This window comes from Molossus molossus, unplaced genomic scaffold (genome assembly GCF_014108415.1).
Source record: "Molossus molossus isolate mMolMol1 unplaced genomic scaffold, mMolMol1.p scaffold_m16_p_1, whole genome shotgun sequence".
In the NCBI taxonomy this organism is placed as follows: domain Eukaryota; kingdom Metazoa; phylum Chordata; class Mammalia; order Chiroptera; family Molossidae; genus Molossus; species Molossus molossus.
Genome location: NW_023425344.1, coordinates 50,980,253 through 50,997,343, shown reverse-complemented (window position 1 = coordinate 50,997,343; position 17,091 = coordinate 50,980,253). Strand labels below are relative to the sequence as shown.

Below are 17,091 nucleotides of genomic sequence, written 5' to 3'. Positions count from 1 at the left end.
ATTTCATATAGTGCCTCCTTCATTTCTGACTGTGCATCCTTCATTTCTGACTGGTCCTTTTTTATGCTCTTGAGGCCCTCACTAAGTTCACTGAAGTTCTCACTAAATTCATTGAACATCCTTATAAGCAGTATCTTGAACTCAGCATCTGTTAGGTTGCTTATCTCCATTTTGCTTAGTTCTTTTCCTGGGGTTTTGTTCTGTTATTTCATTTGGGACCTGTTTCTTTGTCTCCTCACTTTGGCTGCCTCCCTGTGTTTGTTTCTGTGTATTACTTAATGAGAAGTATGGAGCTAGCTGAGACCAGATGCTGCTTGTTTGAAAGAATTTAGGAAAACCTGAAGCAGGATCAAAACAGGCCGATCCTATGGTTAAGCAACTGGCAACAGCTTGGGTGGGCCTGAAAGTTGGGTGGGGCAGGGCAGGGCCTCAGGGAGTCAGCAGGGCGGGGCTACCAGTGTGAGCCAGGTTGCTGGAGTCCCAGATATGGTGGCTGTCTGCTGCCCCAGGGAAGGGCTCACCAAAGGAACAAAGGCCTCTGACAGCACATCTGTTCAGGAGAAGGCTGCCTCTCTAGCCCTCGCTTCAATGCCAAACAGCTCAGTACTTCCCTGTATGTCTCTGGTGCCCCTTGAGCTGCCTCCCCTCCAAGCTTAGAGGGAGGGAGTCCGATAAGTCTGTGTGTGGGCCCTTTAAGGAGCTGCCTGGGGCTCCAGCTGCTTCAGCCTCCCTGAGCCTCAGTTCCCGTTGGTTTTTCCAGCCAGAAGTTCTGGAGATTCTCTTCCTGGCACTGGAACCCTGAACGGGGCACCTGGTGTGGGACGGGGCCCCTCAGTCCTCAGGAAGGACCTTCCCAGCTGAGGTTTCCTCCTGATTTTTATCCGCCACACTTGGGTGTGGAACCAGCCCGTCCTCCTCCGCCCCTCCTACCAGTCTGGATGTGGCTGCTGCTTTAATTCCGTAGTTGTAGGACTTCCATTCAGCTGGATTTCAGGCGGTTCTGAATGATGGTTGTTCTGTACTTTAGTTGTAACTTTGATGTGGTTGTGTGAGGACACGATACCGTGTTTACCTACGCTGCCATCTTGACCGGAAGCCTTTGTTCCTTATTCCTCCTTCATTACTTATATCTCACAAGTTAGCAACTTGTAACATGTTGTTCTGTCCTATTTCCCAGTTGGATCTGAAATCCTATGTGCCTTGGAGCCATTCTCAAATATCTTTACTTTCACTTCCAATCTGCAATTTGGTTTATGTATTAGGCACCTAGTAAATAATGGTTAAAATTAACTAATGTATTTATTGATTGCTGTAAGGTTCATGATGTTTTAATCAGGACTTTGGCATCATTTTAAATGTGCCTTTTAATAATTATTTCGGGAATCTTGATTAAAATGAAAATTGCCCAGGATTTAGCCTGTTTCCATTTTGAGGATAGTTTATTTTTATGGCTGATATCTTTAACTTAGGTCTCATATTTGGGAGTCTATATTTTTCTATTTGAGATAAATGTTCAAATGGGTTGAGAAATTGGTCTGTTTTATTTTAAATATTCTGAAGTACTCAAAACAGTTACAAGTTTTGATGTATTTGGTATCTGGATAATTTTTTGTTCATTACTCTGTGGGCCGTATATGACAATGTAGAGAATGTAAGGAGGGGATATTTTAAAGCTTGACATTTCAAACACATTGATTCAACTAACTTACCTGTTGAGTTTCATGTTCCCTTGGTCTCATCCACGGGAAGGAGGAATGTGGTGGGAGGAGACCATGCATCCACAAAGAATTAAATGATTTCCCAAAGCCAAATCTTGAGTACTGAAGACATGGTGGGAAGAGAGAGAGAGAGAGAAAGAAAGAAACATACTTCTATTTCAATATTGGCTTAAACATGGTTTTTGTTTTCTAAAAGATACCTCGAAAGTGTAGAGATAGCAAAGGTAAGTGATATTAGTTAATTTAATATGGGTAGGTAAACACTGTCTTCCAACACACTTTCATTCCATTCTGAAGCTGACTGCAATACCCTCATACACTTGTTTGGAATTTGGCTTTTTAAGCACTCATATTTTGGGCTGTATAGTAACACTGATAATGCAAAAAATGATTTTTTTACAAAAAAAAATTCAATATTGTTTTTATTTTCCCCTGCCAGCCTATCCCAGAATCTTATTTTGTTTTAGGTTATCTCATTTGGTCATTTGTTCTTCCAATCTTTAGGATGGTGCCTGTTCACAAACATTTTATAAATGACAACGTGGCTGCTAACGCCACTGCTGTCACCACCATCAATACTGTACTTGCAATAAGAAATATTTGAAAATAAGGTTACCTGAGAAAGCATGTTTAATCCCTGCAAGGTGCCCAATTGTCTCATTGTCTGTGAAGAAAAAACGTGGGTTACTGTTCACCACATACTCTCCTTTTCCGTATGACACAACTGATTTCTCAGCATATATTATTAACACAAAGTTCAGAGTGGGTCAATTTGAATAAAATAGAAGTAGACATTAATTACCACTGAAAAGTGGAGTATCGAATGTGGTTCTGCCACTGTTGTTATCATTGCTATTACAGTGGTTAGTTTGCTTTTTATTATTAATTAAGAGAGGAAAAGCATTTAATTGAGATCACTTTGAAACACGGGAAAATAGCTCACTCAACTGAAATATAAATGTAAGCATGAAGACATTGCTTCATTGACTCTCTTTGCCCTCTTTTATCATACTTTGCCATTTAAAATTCAACCTGAATTTGAAAAAAACAACAACAGGCAAATGAAACAAAATGAGACAACCTCCATCTCTCTCCCAAACAAAAAAGTCCATAAAAAAAAAAAAGGTAAAATAAAGCCTTGGTGGGTGTGGCTCAGTTGGTTGAGTGTCATCCCTAAGCACCAAAAGATCGCCGGTTTGATTCCTGGTCAGGACACATATGCATACGAGAGGTAACAGATCCATGTTTCTCTCATATCAAAATTTCTCTCTCTCTCTCTTTCCTGTCTCTTCCTCTCTCTCTCTCTCTCTCAATAATAAAAACATATTTTAAAAAAAGATATTGGGGAAATGGTATCTGGATAGATTGTCAAAAATACTGGCGATTCAACAGAAAGTCAATTTGAATTTAATGGGAAGAGGTTTAGAATGCTTTGAATTGAGTTTGAACTAGAAAGTGAGAAAAAAAATAACCTAGTGAAATTAGCTTACATGTGAAAATAGGCATCTAGCCAATACAGGTATCAATTGACCTCAGACTGTTATAATGTGAATACGTTTTGCAAGGCCTTGTGAAAAATTTATAATTTCATAAGTATTTTCCTATTTGCAACTGTTAATATATACAACAGTTCCATTTTGCTGGGATTTCCTAAACAGAGTATATACTAGTTAAGAGAAAGGCAATGAAACTCCCCCCGTTTATGCAGCAGATACAATGTCAGTGTTATTTACAGAGTTCTTATAAATAACTAAATTTTTTTTTTTTTTTGGTACATGGCCCTAGTGGGAACCGAACCCAGGATTCTCTGGTCCGCAGGCTGACGTTCCAAATGTTGAGCCAAACCGGCCGGGGCTAAATAACTAAATTTTGTAAGGTAAATTTTCTTCATGAGAACTTTATAATATAAGATACTATAAGGAGAAGAAACTAAATATAAGCCACATGTGACTTCAGAACCATGTGTTTTAATTAATATAGTGATTATATTAATGTAATAATTATGTTAACGTATATATATTAGGTTTTAAATAATAGTATTGCTTTGATTCACATACAGATGATGTTCTAAGGACTGAAACACTTGATAATTTAAAATGAAGTAAAATGATAAAACAAGGCTCTAATAGATGTCGTAAGCTTCTCAAGAACTGCCCAGGGGGACGGCTGCTGCTGACTGGGAAAACCGAGAAACAGCCCATCACTTTCTGTCCTATCAGGAGCTTACAGACGTAAACATCCAGTGTCGGTGCTCTGACAGTACATACCTCCAGGCTCAAACTAGCCATGCCCGGGGTCCCAGGTTGCTGAGGAAACACCTACATGGAAATAAGAATAATTCTGAGTTCTCTTTGGTGAGAAACATTCTTACCCGCTGGAAACAGAAGTACAGCTGAGTGACCATCATTTGGTTTATTACCCAAATACCTTGAACTTTGGGGAAGACAGAAGAATGAACAATTTTGCTTCTGCTGAAATCATCTACCCTTTGTCTGCATCTTAATGCTATATTGCTTTAAAAGCAAAATTGGATTTAGCTTAAAATTTACATAAGAAGTAAAATAAAGTAATGAAATAGAAAAGTAAGAGTACTCTATGTTCTTAAATGCTAACATATAGAAAAGCAAAAGGGGACAAACTTGAGGTCAGTTTTCTTGTGTATTTGATAAACCGACATGCTTCTGGTTGGTGGGCTAAGGCATGTGATCATAATGCCCAGCAAAACCCCTCAAAACCCAACTTGCCTCCTATTCAAATAGCTTCAACAAACCCTCCATCATCTTTAGTGAAATGTTACTTTATGTATAAACCAGTTAATCTATATTTATATTTTTGGGATCATATCAAATGTATTTTTTCTTAAATAAAAACATTTTAGCTCTAAGTTTTACTAATGTGTTTATTTAAATGTTGTTAAAAAGATAAGCTACATTTATTACCAGGATTTAAAAATATAAGATATTTTCCATTTTAACCCAATCCTTATTAATATGCGTAGGAACCAGTGATAAAAAAAATGGAGAATAGGAGAGTAGGAAAGAGGACATTGGATTTTGAGGGTCTCTGATTTTTTGGATAGTCTTACTGGTAATCTGGGGTTAAGGTTTTAAAGCCTTCCTTCCTTCATCACACCAAAAATGCTTATAAAGTCTTCACTGAATGTATTTAATTTTTTTTCCTGTATAAGCAAGCAGATCAGGAATATTTGTGATATATCCCTCACCTCCTAGTAAACGTGTATAGATAAAATCCCACCCTCATGGTGTGAATTTCTCCAAATAACTCAGTTTTGGAAATGGATAGAAGGAAAGGAGTTATAATTGTGAGTTAATATTGCAAGTAGAGAAAAAGCTTAGCTGTGTAGACAGGAAGAGGTGAGTGTGTGTGTTGAACAGATTGCAGATTGTTCAGAATTTGAGGGGACTGTGAGAGGGGAGTTTCCTTTATCTCATTGGCCAGAACAAAAATAAGGTATCTTGGGCAGATTCCACTATAGTACAAAGTGTACTTTGCTTTCCATCTGCTCCAAATCATGAATTAAAGAACAATATTTACACGAATGTAAATAGTCAGGGGATACATTTCCCCGTGGAAGTGAACGGAGAAGAACATCTGCTTTGGCAGGAGGCACTGGCCATCCTAAACAACTGTCTTTCTCCTTGGGGTGGATCTGTCACAGGTGTGGAGCAGTATATGTTCCAACAAAGTGAAGGTATTTTACTGATGTTGGAGGCTGACCTCCATGTCAGTATCAGACAAAGGTAAGCTAGAATGGCAGCTTCTAATTTTCTTTCATTTAAAATTCATGTTGAGCAATAGAACAGAAACGTTTTATTTGTAGAATTGAGGTTTTCACCCTTGTAATCAGTTTTCATCCCCTTTCTCCAAAATGTTTAACTTCAAGAGACCCAAATAGCTAACCTTCTTTCTCAAGGAACTGAAATATTTTGAAGTTCATTTGAGGCTGACTGTGAGCTCCCCAGAGAAGAGATCATGTCATATTTACCTTCATGTCTCCAATGTCCAGAGCATTGCTAGATACATGGCAGATGCTTAGTCAATATTTTCCAAAAAACAGATAGCAGCTGAATCAAGTCTTCATGAAAACAGAATCACATGCTATTGACTGGAGTAGTTCAGTGCTCAAAGAACTGCATTTTAGGATATCATCTCAATATATGATAGAGTGAACCAGGTGTGTGACTGTAACATACAATTAGCCCCATTGCCTGACATGTTTTGACTTAAGAAACGTCAGCTCTCAGTCACACAATATCTTCCCAATAAGGCAGATTTGTTGATTAATTACTAGCTCCAAATGGAATTACTAGCTCAGTTTTGTAGCCATAGTAATTTGGCTAATATTATTCTTTTAAAAATGAAGAAAATGTACTTTACTTTTTTGGAGAAATTTTCTCTTTCCATTTCAATTTTATAATAGTAGCAAGTAGTCGATAAGAAAACTGTGCCTTGACATTGTGGAGACAACACATGTCTCTTTGAATGAATGGAAGAAGACTTATGAATTGTCTTTGAAATATTTTAAATATCTTTTTGAATAGAAAAAAAATGTACGTTTGACTTATTGCTTTTGGAAGGTAAGGCTCATGTCTGGGCAACTATGGCTTCTGGCTCAGTAGGAATTATACCACTGGATTCATTCAAATGAGTCCATGCATGGACTCTCAGCCAACATCCTTCAGTATTGCTTGGTATCCAACAATGTCTGTGCTGGGACACACTCTAGGAGATTCAGACTTACCGGCACTGCGGAACTTGTCTCCAGGAGGCACAAGATCAGTATCAAGTTCTTCATCTTGAAAAGTGGTATCTGAAACAGAGTTAGGTTGGAGAATTAAGTCAGATAAATTTTTATTTCAGAATGGTTAAAAGACAGTATTTCAATTGAGCTGAGTCTCTGATCTTCCAAAACAACCAGGTTCAAGACAAAAACAAAAACAGAAACAAAAATAAAAAACTAAACATTGTTGAACAACTCATTTGTATTTACTAGTTTTTGGAAAGAATTGACAAGCAATTAGAAAATATCCAAGTTCTTTTTTTGTGAAACTTCAATCTAAATGAACATGTAGGAACAACCTTTGTGCATATTCTTTAATTGCTGCGCTTCATTTTGTAAAATAAAATATAAATTTGAAAATCCCTTCTACTATATAAAATTTTAGTCTATTCAGTATCATTTATAGGAGGTTATACTTTGTTTCCTTCCAGAATAAATTTTGAAATGCACTAGAAATGCAGTGGAAATGCACTGGAAATACAGACAATATTAATTTCATAACAAACCTTTATTTGCAAATTTATGGGATATATCATTCTATGCTAAGGTTATTCACATAACTCAAACTTATATTTTTAAAATAAGAATGAACTTAACACTTAAATATTCTATAATGTTAGTGAAAAATATTTCTCAAAATTGAGTTTTTCTTTTTCTAAAATAAGTGGTCTCTCTAAAATTATTTTACAGCCCTGGCTAGTTTGGCTCAGCGGTTGAGCATCAGCCTGTGGACCGGAGAGTCCCTGGTTCAGTTCCTGTTAGGGGCACGTACCACCAAAAAAAAAAAAATTATTTTACAGGTTCCAAAGGCTCTTTACCCTTACATGAATGAAAGTCTGTTCTAGCCAAGAGATTTGCTCATCTTCTAACATTTTTATAAATTAGATACTATCATAATAATCACAAATAATACAAAATAGTTTATAGATAAATCTTTTTTTCCCCCTTAGCTGGAAGGGTATTAGGCACATCTTCTCTGCAACTTGCTAATGGTTTACAATAAGCTATTATTTAATTTCTGGTGACAAATGAAGATAAATCCTCTTTATAAAGCTGTCTGTAGATAGGCAAAGAGAACTTACAGGAATCACACAGAATCATAAAATGCCGTTTTACCTGCTGCGCTGGCCTGCACTGTGCTCTCAGGGCCTGGTGATGCCAACCGAGATCGTTCTAAGAAAAAAAGATTAGTTTTTTTTTTTTTTTTTTCTGGACTGTGTGTGCCTGGGACTCGCTCTGTATCTCTCATCAGGGTAGACCTGAAATCTTTATTTAAAGTGCCAATCCACCAATCAAAGTGAAGCAAAATGGGAGAAAAAAACCACACCAAACTCTGCTCCTGCAATTAGCCCACACCTTTTCACTGCATGCAAGGACATTGGCCCAGTAGAGTCTCATTATTTTTAATTGTAACTCAGCCCCTGTATTTATTCAGGGAACTTGATTGCAGGGAAGACGGTGGAGGAATAATGGACATAAACTCTGAAGACAATGATTTTGGTGAGCTGGGGGAAATACACATAAAATAGGTTCAGAATAAACCATTATCTGTTCAGTGCAGGTTTTCATCTGCAGATAAAGCTGGTAACCTAGTGCTAGCATTCTCAAGATTTCCATCCTCATGTTTGTTGTGGTAAAAGTAACTCCCTTTCTTCCCTCAAAACACACAGTCTAGAAAGAAACACTAAAATAACTTTCTGGGCTCGAGAGAGAGGATGCAAATATTAGGTAAATTATGTTATAAACAGCCACCCCCGCCCCCAGCCTTATAATTTCCTAGGTATTATACTAGAGATAGCTAAACTTCTGTAAGAAATGTCAGTTGGACCCAGTGAAAAAATCACTTCAAGTAAACCTTGGGTGCATGTTCTTTGAAGGGAGAGGTGCATAAATCAGAACATTTTCCGTGAACCTGTCAAGTCAATGGGCACAGCTCTCAGCTCATTCTTTATATATACCCATTTTCCAGGCATCTGTGTTGCTTAGAAGGCTACCACCAACTTGGATGGACTTTTCTCCATGAACAGATAAGAATGTCTTGGATGTGGATTGAACTTCAGCTGCTTTTGTTATTTCTCTGATGCTCCTTGTCTTTCCAAAGGTGTGATTTCAGGCGTGGGAGAGATAAGCATTTAAGGTTAGTTTCTTAAAAAGGGATGAGTCAGTACACTCTTTAGGGAAGTAGGGATCTGCCAATTATAGGGAACTTGGAGGAAGCTGGTATTATGGAAGAAATATGTCTTCATACCTAAGTGTAGGCCTAAAAGCTTCAACTAATGTTATCCAAGAAGGGGTCCCTGAAAAACTCTATTTCCCATTGATAAAATAATTATTTTTAAGATGTAAAGAAATAAGGAATGGAAATATGTTTTGTAAATAGTAAAATGTTACTGAAATGACAATTTTTGACTTCTCTCTCTCTCTCTGTCTTTCTTTATTCCAGCTCTGGTGCTTAATCAAGTCCCTTAATTTCTCTGAGCCCCTGTTTGTTCTTCTGTGACAGAAGGGTCATCGTTTAGTGCACAGTTAGGCTTGTTTGGAGGATTTGGGGAGGTGGGAAAGATGCAGCAGCTGCCAGACAGTGGGTGCTCAATAGATGAAATGATCATCTTTTCTGTGGGAGAAAACTACATGAAACATGGGGTCCCAAAGATAACATGTGTGTGTGTGTGTGTGTGTGTGTGTGTGTGTGTCATAGGAGAAGGAGGACTGGCAGTTACATCCATGAGCTCCAAGGCGGGTAGAACAGGGACCTGATGGAAGGCATTTCCTCTGCATGGAAGTTGATACTAAGTCCATGAGATTAAGCTTCCTGATGACTGCTAAACAGAAAAAGGAGTCTGTGTATGTCTTTTATGGTTTATAAGCATGATCATGACATCCTAATAGTGGTGTTTTGGTGGATTCAGATGTTCTGTCTTGCACTTAAGCCAAATATCCAATAAATCACAAATGATGTTTCTTCCACCTTTTAAATGTCCTTTACACCCAGTCTTGGATCATCATCTTTTGGTTGTTTACCTGTTAATTCTTTCTTCTCCAATTTCCTGCATGCCCACACCAAATTTGTTATCTTAAAATATTCAGCATTTTACTGGCCCACTCCAAAACTTTTAAGGATCCCTAAGGCTCCAATGTAAACTTCATCCCCTGTAACAAGACTGTCAAATTAACATTTCAATACACCTTTCCAATCTTATCTCCCACCTAATGTGAGACATGATACATTGATACAGTAATAATGATTGTTGTAATCAATTGATGTTGGTTTTATTTTGCATCAAGTCAACATTTTTTATTTTGGGCTTATGTTACAAGGAAAGTTAGTAAATATAATCCTAAGAAAAAAATTTTTAATTACAAAAAATTTGAAATTAGTATGAGTATATGAATGTATTTCTGATAGTAATTGTAGGTGTTAAGAAAGTTACTATATTACATTGATCAAGACTGTACCTATATAAAGAACAACCAGAGGACCAATAAAAAAATGCCGTGTCCAAGGTATAGCAAAAAAAGGAAAACTCAGAATAACAGAAGGTCTGAGACTCATAAAGGAACACACGCCACCGAAAAAGTTATAAAGAAAAATCTAGAGAAAGAAGATGCTGTGGAAGATGTTAGTATAGTAGCTGAAATCACAGCTGTTTCAATCTCCTCTGTGACATTGATTGTGTGATGTTGGGGGAGCTATTCAACTAGAATATAAATAGTATTTTCACATAGTAATTTTATCTGTGAAATGTAGTCTGCTGTGGGAAAGCATTAATTTAATTTAACTATAATAAATATAAAGTGCTCAGTACACTATCTGGTATGAAGAAAAGGTTCAATGATCGTGAGTTATTGTTACTATTATTGTTGAAATAAAAAAACATATATGCTGAAAGCCTGCTTCGTATTGGACTGCGGGCCTTGACCATTGCTATTCCAGCCACCAATGGCAACTAGAACAACTGAACAATGTGGGTAGGAATGGTTTTGATTGCTTATGGGTATATGGACTCCACATGACAAAACGTGAACTTGGAGTTTTGTTTTGTTTTAACATGTCCTTTTCTACCTTCTGCTCCAGTCAGACTTGTTTACTCACTCTCCCCAGAATGGCTCGTGTTTTTCTCTTCCTGGGGTTTTGGTTGAAACTTTCTCTCTGCCTATTTTCTCACCTCTTCACAACTTTCTTTCAAGTTCTACTCAAATTTTACCTCTCTGTGACTCCTTCCTCCACCATTCCATTCCTCTGTGATTTTCCTTTCTTTGAATGCCAAATATTTTTGTCAGTTATTTGAAAACCATTCTACTCTACATTGGTAAGGCTTGCTTGTTACCGATCTTTAACATTTTATTTTGCACGTGGTCTTCTAGCTTGTTGGATATGGTTTTTATGCCTTTTCAAAGGGCAGAAATTAGCCATTCTGCTAAGTTGCATCCTTTGGTGTTCTATGTTTATTATATTAGGTGATTTTTGGATAATATTTATTGTGGAAAGGCATTATTTTAGTGTTTTGCACTAAACACTATGTATTTTAAAAATTCTCACAAGAATTTTATGAAGAAAATCCTGTTTCCCCCTTTTTATACATGGTAAAACTGAACTGTGGAGAGGTGAAGTAAACTGCCTGAAGTAACAGTAAGTGGAAGAACCAGAATTTAGACACAGGCAGCTGGCTCCAGAGTCCTTGCTGTTATGCCAAAATAAGTCAATTATCCAGTGGCAGACAACACGGACCAATTAGTCACTGGCAGATACGAAACAGTACAACACAATATACCTGTCCGTAGGGAATTTGTCAGATATTTACTCAAAAAAGAAAGATACATGAAAATAGTTAATGAAACATAATACATCAATAATAATTTAATTAAAAAGCATATCTAATATCAGAAGTCATAATCCCACAAAGATTAACCAGTAAAATAAGAATGCTATATAGACAGTGATTCTCAGTCAGTAATGATCTAAAAATTTATTTTTTTCAATTACAGTTGATATACAATATTATATTACTTTCAGGTATACAACATAGTGATCACCCAGTAAGTCTACGTAAGTCTAATACCCATTAGTTAGGAATACCCCACCACAGGAACAGTTAGAAATGTTTGGAAGGTAGGGGGATATTTTTGGTTGTCATAGTTTGCCGGTGGGGGGGTCAATGAGGAGGAGAAGGTATTTGCTATTGGCGTTTAGTGACTAGGGGCCAGAGATGCTGCTAAACATCCTATAATGCACAGAATAGTGTCTCCCCCAAAAGGAAAAAAATTACCCAGCCCCAAATGTCAATAACGGTAGGTTTGGGAAACATTGCTATAGAAGAATGCTACAAAGCTTTTGAGATTGGAGAAGTTTTTTTGGGTCAGGTATTAGGAGAATAGATTCATGCTTGTCCTTGAAGAAAGAATGAAATTTGACAAGATGCTCAATCAATGGCTGGTGATTGAGTGAACTGATAAGTACTTAGTCTTCTGGGGAAAGAATCTGATGGAGTGTCATGTATTAAGCTTTAGGGCAAGGGAATCAAGGCAAAGAGTGTGGCCATGTCGGAGGAAGGCCGATTTTTAAAGCTGACTTAATACATATAATACAGTATTTTATTAGTGTTTTGATTTATATTTCTTTGTTCATATCAAGGTTAAATATTGTCTTTACATATTTATTTAACTTGTAAATGTCATGTTTTTGCTATTAGCCACAGGAAAATTGATATATATATATATTTTTTTTTTAATTTATTTTTATTTTTTATTTATTTTTTATTTTTTATTTTTATTTTTGTTACAGATGTTTCTCCTTTTTTACCCCATTGACACCCACCTCCCCATCCCCCCCCGCCCTGTCCCCGGCTTTGTTGTTCATGTCCATTGGTTATGCATACATGCATATAAGTTCTGTGGTTTATCTCTTCCCACCCCACCACCCCCTCTTCTGAGGGTTGTCAGTCTGTACCCTACAGGAAAATTGATATTCTCATCAATTTGTATGTGTGTTCTATATATCATTAAACAACTATAAAACACTTTATATAATGTACAAATTAATTTCTTGCTATGTTTAATGTAATTTTTTTAACAGACATTAAAAAAAACTATTTTAAAATGCATTTCATGTAAAGGCTTTACATTTCACAGTAATTTCTTATACGGTATATTTTACACACAATTATTGGAGTCAGGTTGAGTTCATTTTCTATCCCTCATGCCTTTCTTTGCATGAGATTTCAAACACACATTCCTGGCAATTCCGACAGTAAACACATTTGGCATTGAGACTTTACAAACAAGGGAGTTTGAGGCAAAAATGTGTGTAATGGATATAATACTTGGCAGCTTGTCAAGTAAAACACTTGTTTTATATGTTAAAATGGTGATTCATTTGTTTCTTTTCAGGATTATGATCATCTGCCAGTTGGTACCCATTATAAGCCCACTTCAGAGAACTTTTGGAAGAATGAGTTGACCACAGACCATACAGAATGACTCCAGTTCTTCACACATTGACCCTCCCCTTTGACGTCGGAGCCAGTTTTTACATGGTACTGTGCACTAAATGGTACTTGCTTTTCGCCTGGCGCAGGAGAAACCTCCGATGTGCGTAATTGGAAAGCAAATCAGGAAACATGTCTTGTACTAGTCACTTAACTGCTGAGTTTGCTAAAGAACATTTATTACAGGTTTGCTATGAACAGACCGTCATATTATATTTAATAATGTAAAGAGGGACACTCAGGATTCTTTTCCTCAAAAATGTTAGTTTGGTTGAAGAAAGCATATATGACATTGATACATGAACTGACCTGGCCCTTATTAAGAAATGTCTTATGTAAAAGAAGATAGGGTACAAATTGCTTCGTTGCTAAAACTGTGGGCTCTGGGGTCAGACTGGTCAGCCTGGGATAGAGATTCATGATTCTCTAGCTGTGTGTCTTGGACAAGTTACATTACTATTCTGTGCCTCCGTTTCTTCATCTATAAAAAGCACAAACAAAGGACTCCACATAGGAGTAAACGAAATAGTGCACTAAAGTTCTTAGGACAGAGCCTGGTATATTGTCAGCATGCAGCTAATGCAAAGTATTATTGACTGATCACAAATATTAAAAGGATGTCAAATCAGGAGGTTATTTGAATGAGATAGACTTAACCACTGAAGCATTCTTGGAGAAAATGAGTTTTAAGTCCAGGATTGCAGCAAATAAAAAATATAGACGGACAGTTAAGGTGAAAGACACTTCATATTCAAGGAATGACCTATAAAAAGAAAGGAGCTGATTGCATGATAGTGAGAGAAAAGCCAGTTGGTGATACCAGGGAATCTAGTGAAAATATATCCAATTAGTAAGATGTGATATAAGCATGATGCCAAACATAGTGAACTTAGCTAACTTAACATGCAGAAAAAGAAGAGAAAGTGATTTGCCTCACTATTTTGGCAGTTATTACCATATCCATCTTCCAAAAGGAAAGACCAACAATTTTAGAGACACAGTCACCTGAAATAATAGCTAAGTCCAAGAACTAAGACAAACAAACAAAACAAAACAACAAAACCAAAAAACAGACAGCCTGGGGGCACTTGATATAGAATCTATTTCTCATTGTGGTAATAGGAATGGCTATTTGTAATGGTCATTGTGCCACTAAAATTAGGTTAGATTAGGTTTTATATTGTTAAGTCAAGGAAACAAAGAGGTAAAATTATAGATGTTTTGCCTTTAAAATCATGAAATGTGTTGGAATTCCTTACCCTTATCAATTTCTAGGCCAAGTACAAGCAGCATTCGGTTAGATACACAGAGCTCTGGTGCTGAGTGACAATCTCCTCTCCTTCCTGGAGAGCTGCTTTAACAAGCCAGAAGCAAGTATTGAGGCTCTTTTTACTCCCCTTTCTTTGAAAATTGGAACCTAGAACAAGCCCCATCAAGGGATTTTCTTTTTTTTCTGAGGCTTTTCTTGACACATACAGATGCTCCCAAGCTCACACTAAGCCCCGAAGACTCCTCAGATCAAATGCCTCCAAATCTTTGAGTTTTAGGTCAGTAACTATAGACTAAACAGCAACAATAATTTCAACCTCTAGTGTCCAAGCCTCTTTCTCCAGACCTCTCCAGCCGGCCCATCTGTGAAAGACCACACCCCACAGTCTTGCCCTGTCTGCACCTAGAGAGGATGGAGGGGAGCAGAGAGGCCCCAGCGGGCTCCCTGTGCTCATCTCCAGTCAGGCTGCCCACATTGCTTTGACTTTGTGATGCTGACCTTGACCCCTTCTTCACATTCCTCCACGTTCTCTTCTGTTTCTAGAACTCCTTCCTAAGTCAGTTGGGGTGAGTGGAGTAGGAAGTGGGTCAGGTTTAAACTTTATTTACTTGAAAATTCACGTGTGTGTGGGGAAAAAGGGGGATATCTGTAATACTTTCAACAATAAAGATAAATTTAAAATTTTTATTGTGGCTGGAACACTGCATTTCACGGATATATGTAGTGTTGGGTTAAACATTACTTTTTAAAAAAAATTTACTGTCCATGAGAGTCTCAGGAATGAAGTTTGGAAAATTACACCGAATTTTAGATAGAGCAAGGTAACATTTAGTTGATGTGGTAAGAATGTAGGACTCTAAACTAATTAAGCGGCAAAGGTAAGAACAGTTTCGCCCAGAAAGCAGCCAGCTTTCCGATTCAGGCAAGATGAGGATCCTGTCTCAGCATCCCTGGCTGAGGCGCAGCAGGCAGAGGGGCTCCAAACCCGGAGCAGAAGTCCAGGCAGCACAGATGATCAAGCCCACGTACCTGCTCCATAAAGCAGGAGAATGGATTTACTGCTGATGGGTTGCACTGTGCTTTCCAGGATATAATAAAAGGTAGCATAAATTGAGGAGGAAGAGGAAACCTGCGTATTGGGTTGCACTTTTACTCTATGTCTGGCACTTTCTCTATATTATTATTATACTTATTCCTCACAAGAACCCCAGGGGGGCAGCTGTTATTATGATCCCTGTTGTTTAGACCTGGAAATGAGTATCAAGGAGCTTTCACTACTAGCTCAAGGCTGCACAGGTAAATTGTAGGATCAAATTTCTAATCCTGTCTGGGTCCAAAGCCCATGCTCCCCCACGGCGGACATGCAGCCCAACGCATAGGGCTGAAATAGGGGCCGCTCAGCGGGATGGGGGAGAACTCTGCCTTCCATCCGCCTCCTTCGAAGTCTTGTACAAGCAGCTGCAGGGGAGCACTCACTCCACAGGTACACGATAGGTGTGCTCCTCCCAAAGCACGTTCTGAGAAACATACTGAGATGCTCCTTGAAAACAAGTGTCATGAGGTTTGCATTCTATATCCTCAAGCACATTGTTGGTTATTGGTTCTAGGAAACTCTATAGTAAGGCAGCTTTAGACACGTTCCCCGCATTTGATTTTCTTTTCTTTTTTCTTTTTTATTGATTAATTTTTGTTACAGATGTTTCTCCTTTCCCCCCCACTGATTCCCCCTCCCCCTCCCTCCCTGCCCTTTCCCCAGATTGTTGTCCATGTCCACTGTTCATGCATACATGCATATAAGTTCTGTGGTTCATCCCTCCCCCACCTCCCCACTCCTTAGGGGATTGTCAGTCTGTACCCCGCTTCCGCGTCTCTGGGACTACCCCATCCCTCAAACTGTTATGTTCATTATATTCCACAAATAAGTGAGATCATATGAAACTTGTCTTTCTCTGTTGGCTTGTTTCACTTAGGATGATACTTTCAAGGTCCCTCCATGTAGTCTCAAAGGATAAGAGATCTTTCTTTCTTACCGCTGCGTAGTACTCCATTGTGTATATGTACCACAGCTTTTTGATCCATTCGTCTACTGATGGACACTTGGGCTGTTTCCAGATCTTAGCGATTGTAAATAGTGCTGCTACGAACATGGGGGTACATATATTCTTTCTGATTGGTGTTTTATGCTTCTTAGGGTATATTCCTAGAAGTGGGATCACTGGGTCAAATGGAATTTGATTTTCTTATACAAATTGATAACCTGTGGAACAGATGTTCCGTAAAACACACCTTAGGGAATGCTACTCCAGGTGAAGGCCCGGAATGTAAACATTGAGGACAGGGGCTGTCATTTACTTTCTGAATCTTCTGTGCCTGGTACATATATTTGTTCACATCTATAGGGCACAATATTTGTTAAATAAGTGACTCAGCATATAAATGAACTCATGGGGCCACTCCAGACAGGTCTACCCGAGAGGAAGAAGCTCCATATATGCTTACTCAGGGTGCAAGAGGGAAGATCCTTCACTTTCAGTACTGTGTCTGAGGACAGGCAAGGCATCGCGCCTTCTTTTCTGAGGTGTGTGTGAAATCGGATTGATTTCCGCATTGTGTTGGGGGAAAATGAAATGAAAGCAAGACAATACATTTACTTAATATCTGTTACATGTAGATGATGGATAGGTACTTTTTCTATGTTATTTCATGTAATCTTCATATCAGCCTTATACTCTTTAGAGATAATAATGCAGACTCCAAGAAGTTAAGGAATTTGTCAAAGACACATATCTGATGAGCATGGCAGAATTTGAATTCAGG

The 17,091-nt window shown here is 38.0% G+C and overlaps 1 protein-coding gene across 1 annotated transcript in view; it reads right to left on the bottom strand.

The window, feature by feature from the left end:
• Positions 1-6,403: 6,403 nt before the first annotated feature.
• The window catches only part of AMTN (amelotin), a 43,990-nt gene continuing 33,302 nt past the window's right edge, over positions 6,404-17,091 (bottom strand). The window contains exons 8-9 of the mRNA XM_036254586.1: positions 7,636-7,692; positions 6,404-6,549 (exon numbers count right to left, since the gene is read on the bottom strand). Of these exons, the coding sequence (XP_036110479.1) occupies positions 6,404-6,549; positions 7,636-7,692 (203 nt within the window). The remainder of the gene's footprint in view (positions 6,550-7,635; positions 7,693-17,091) is intronic.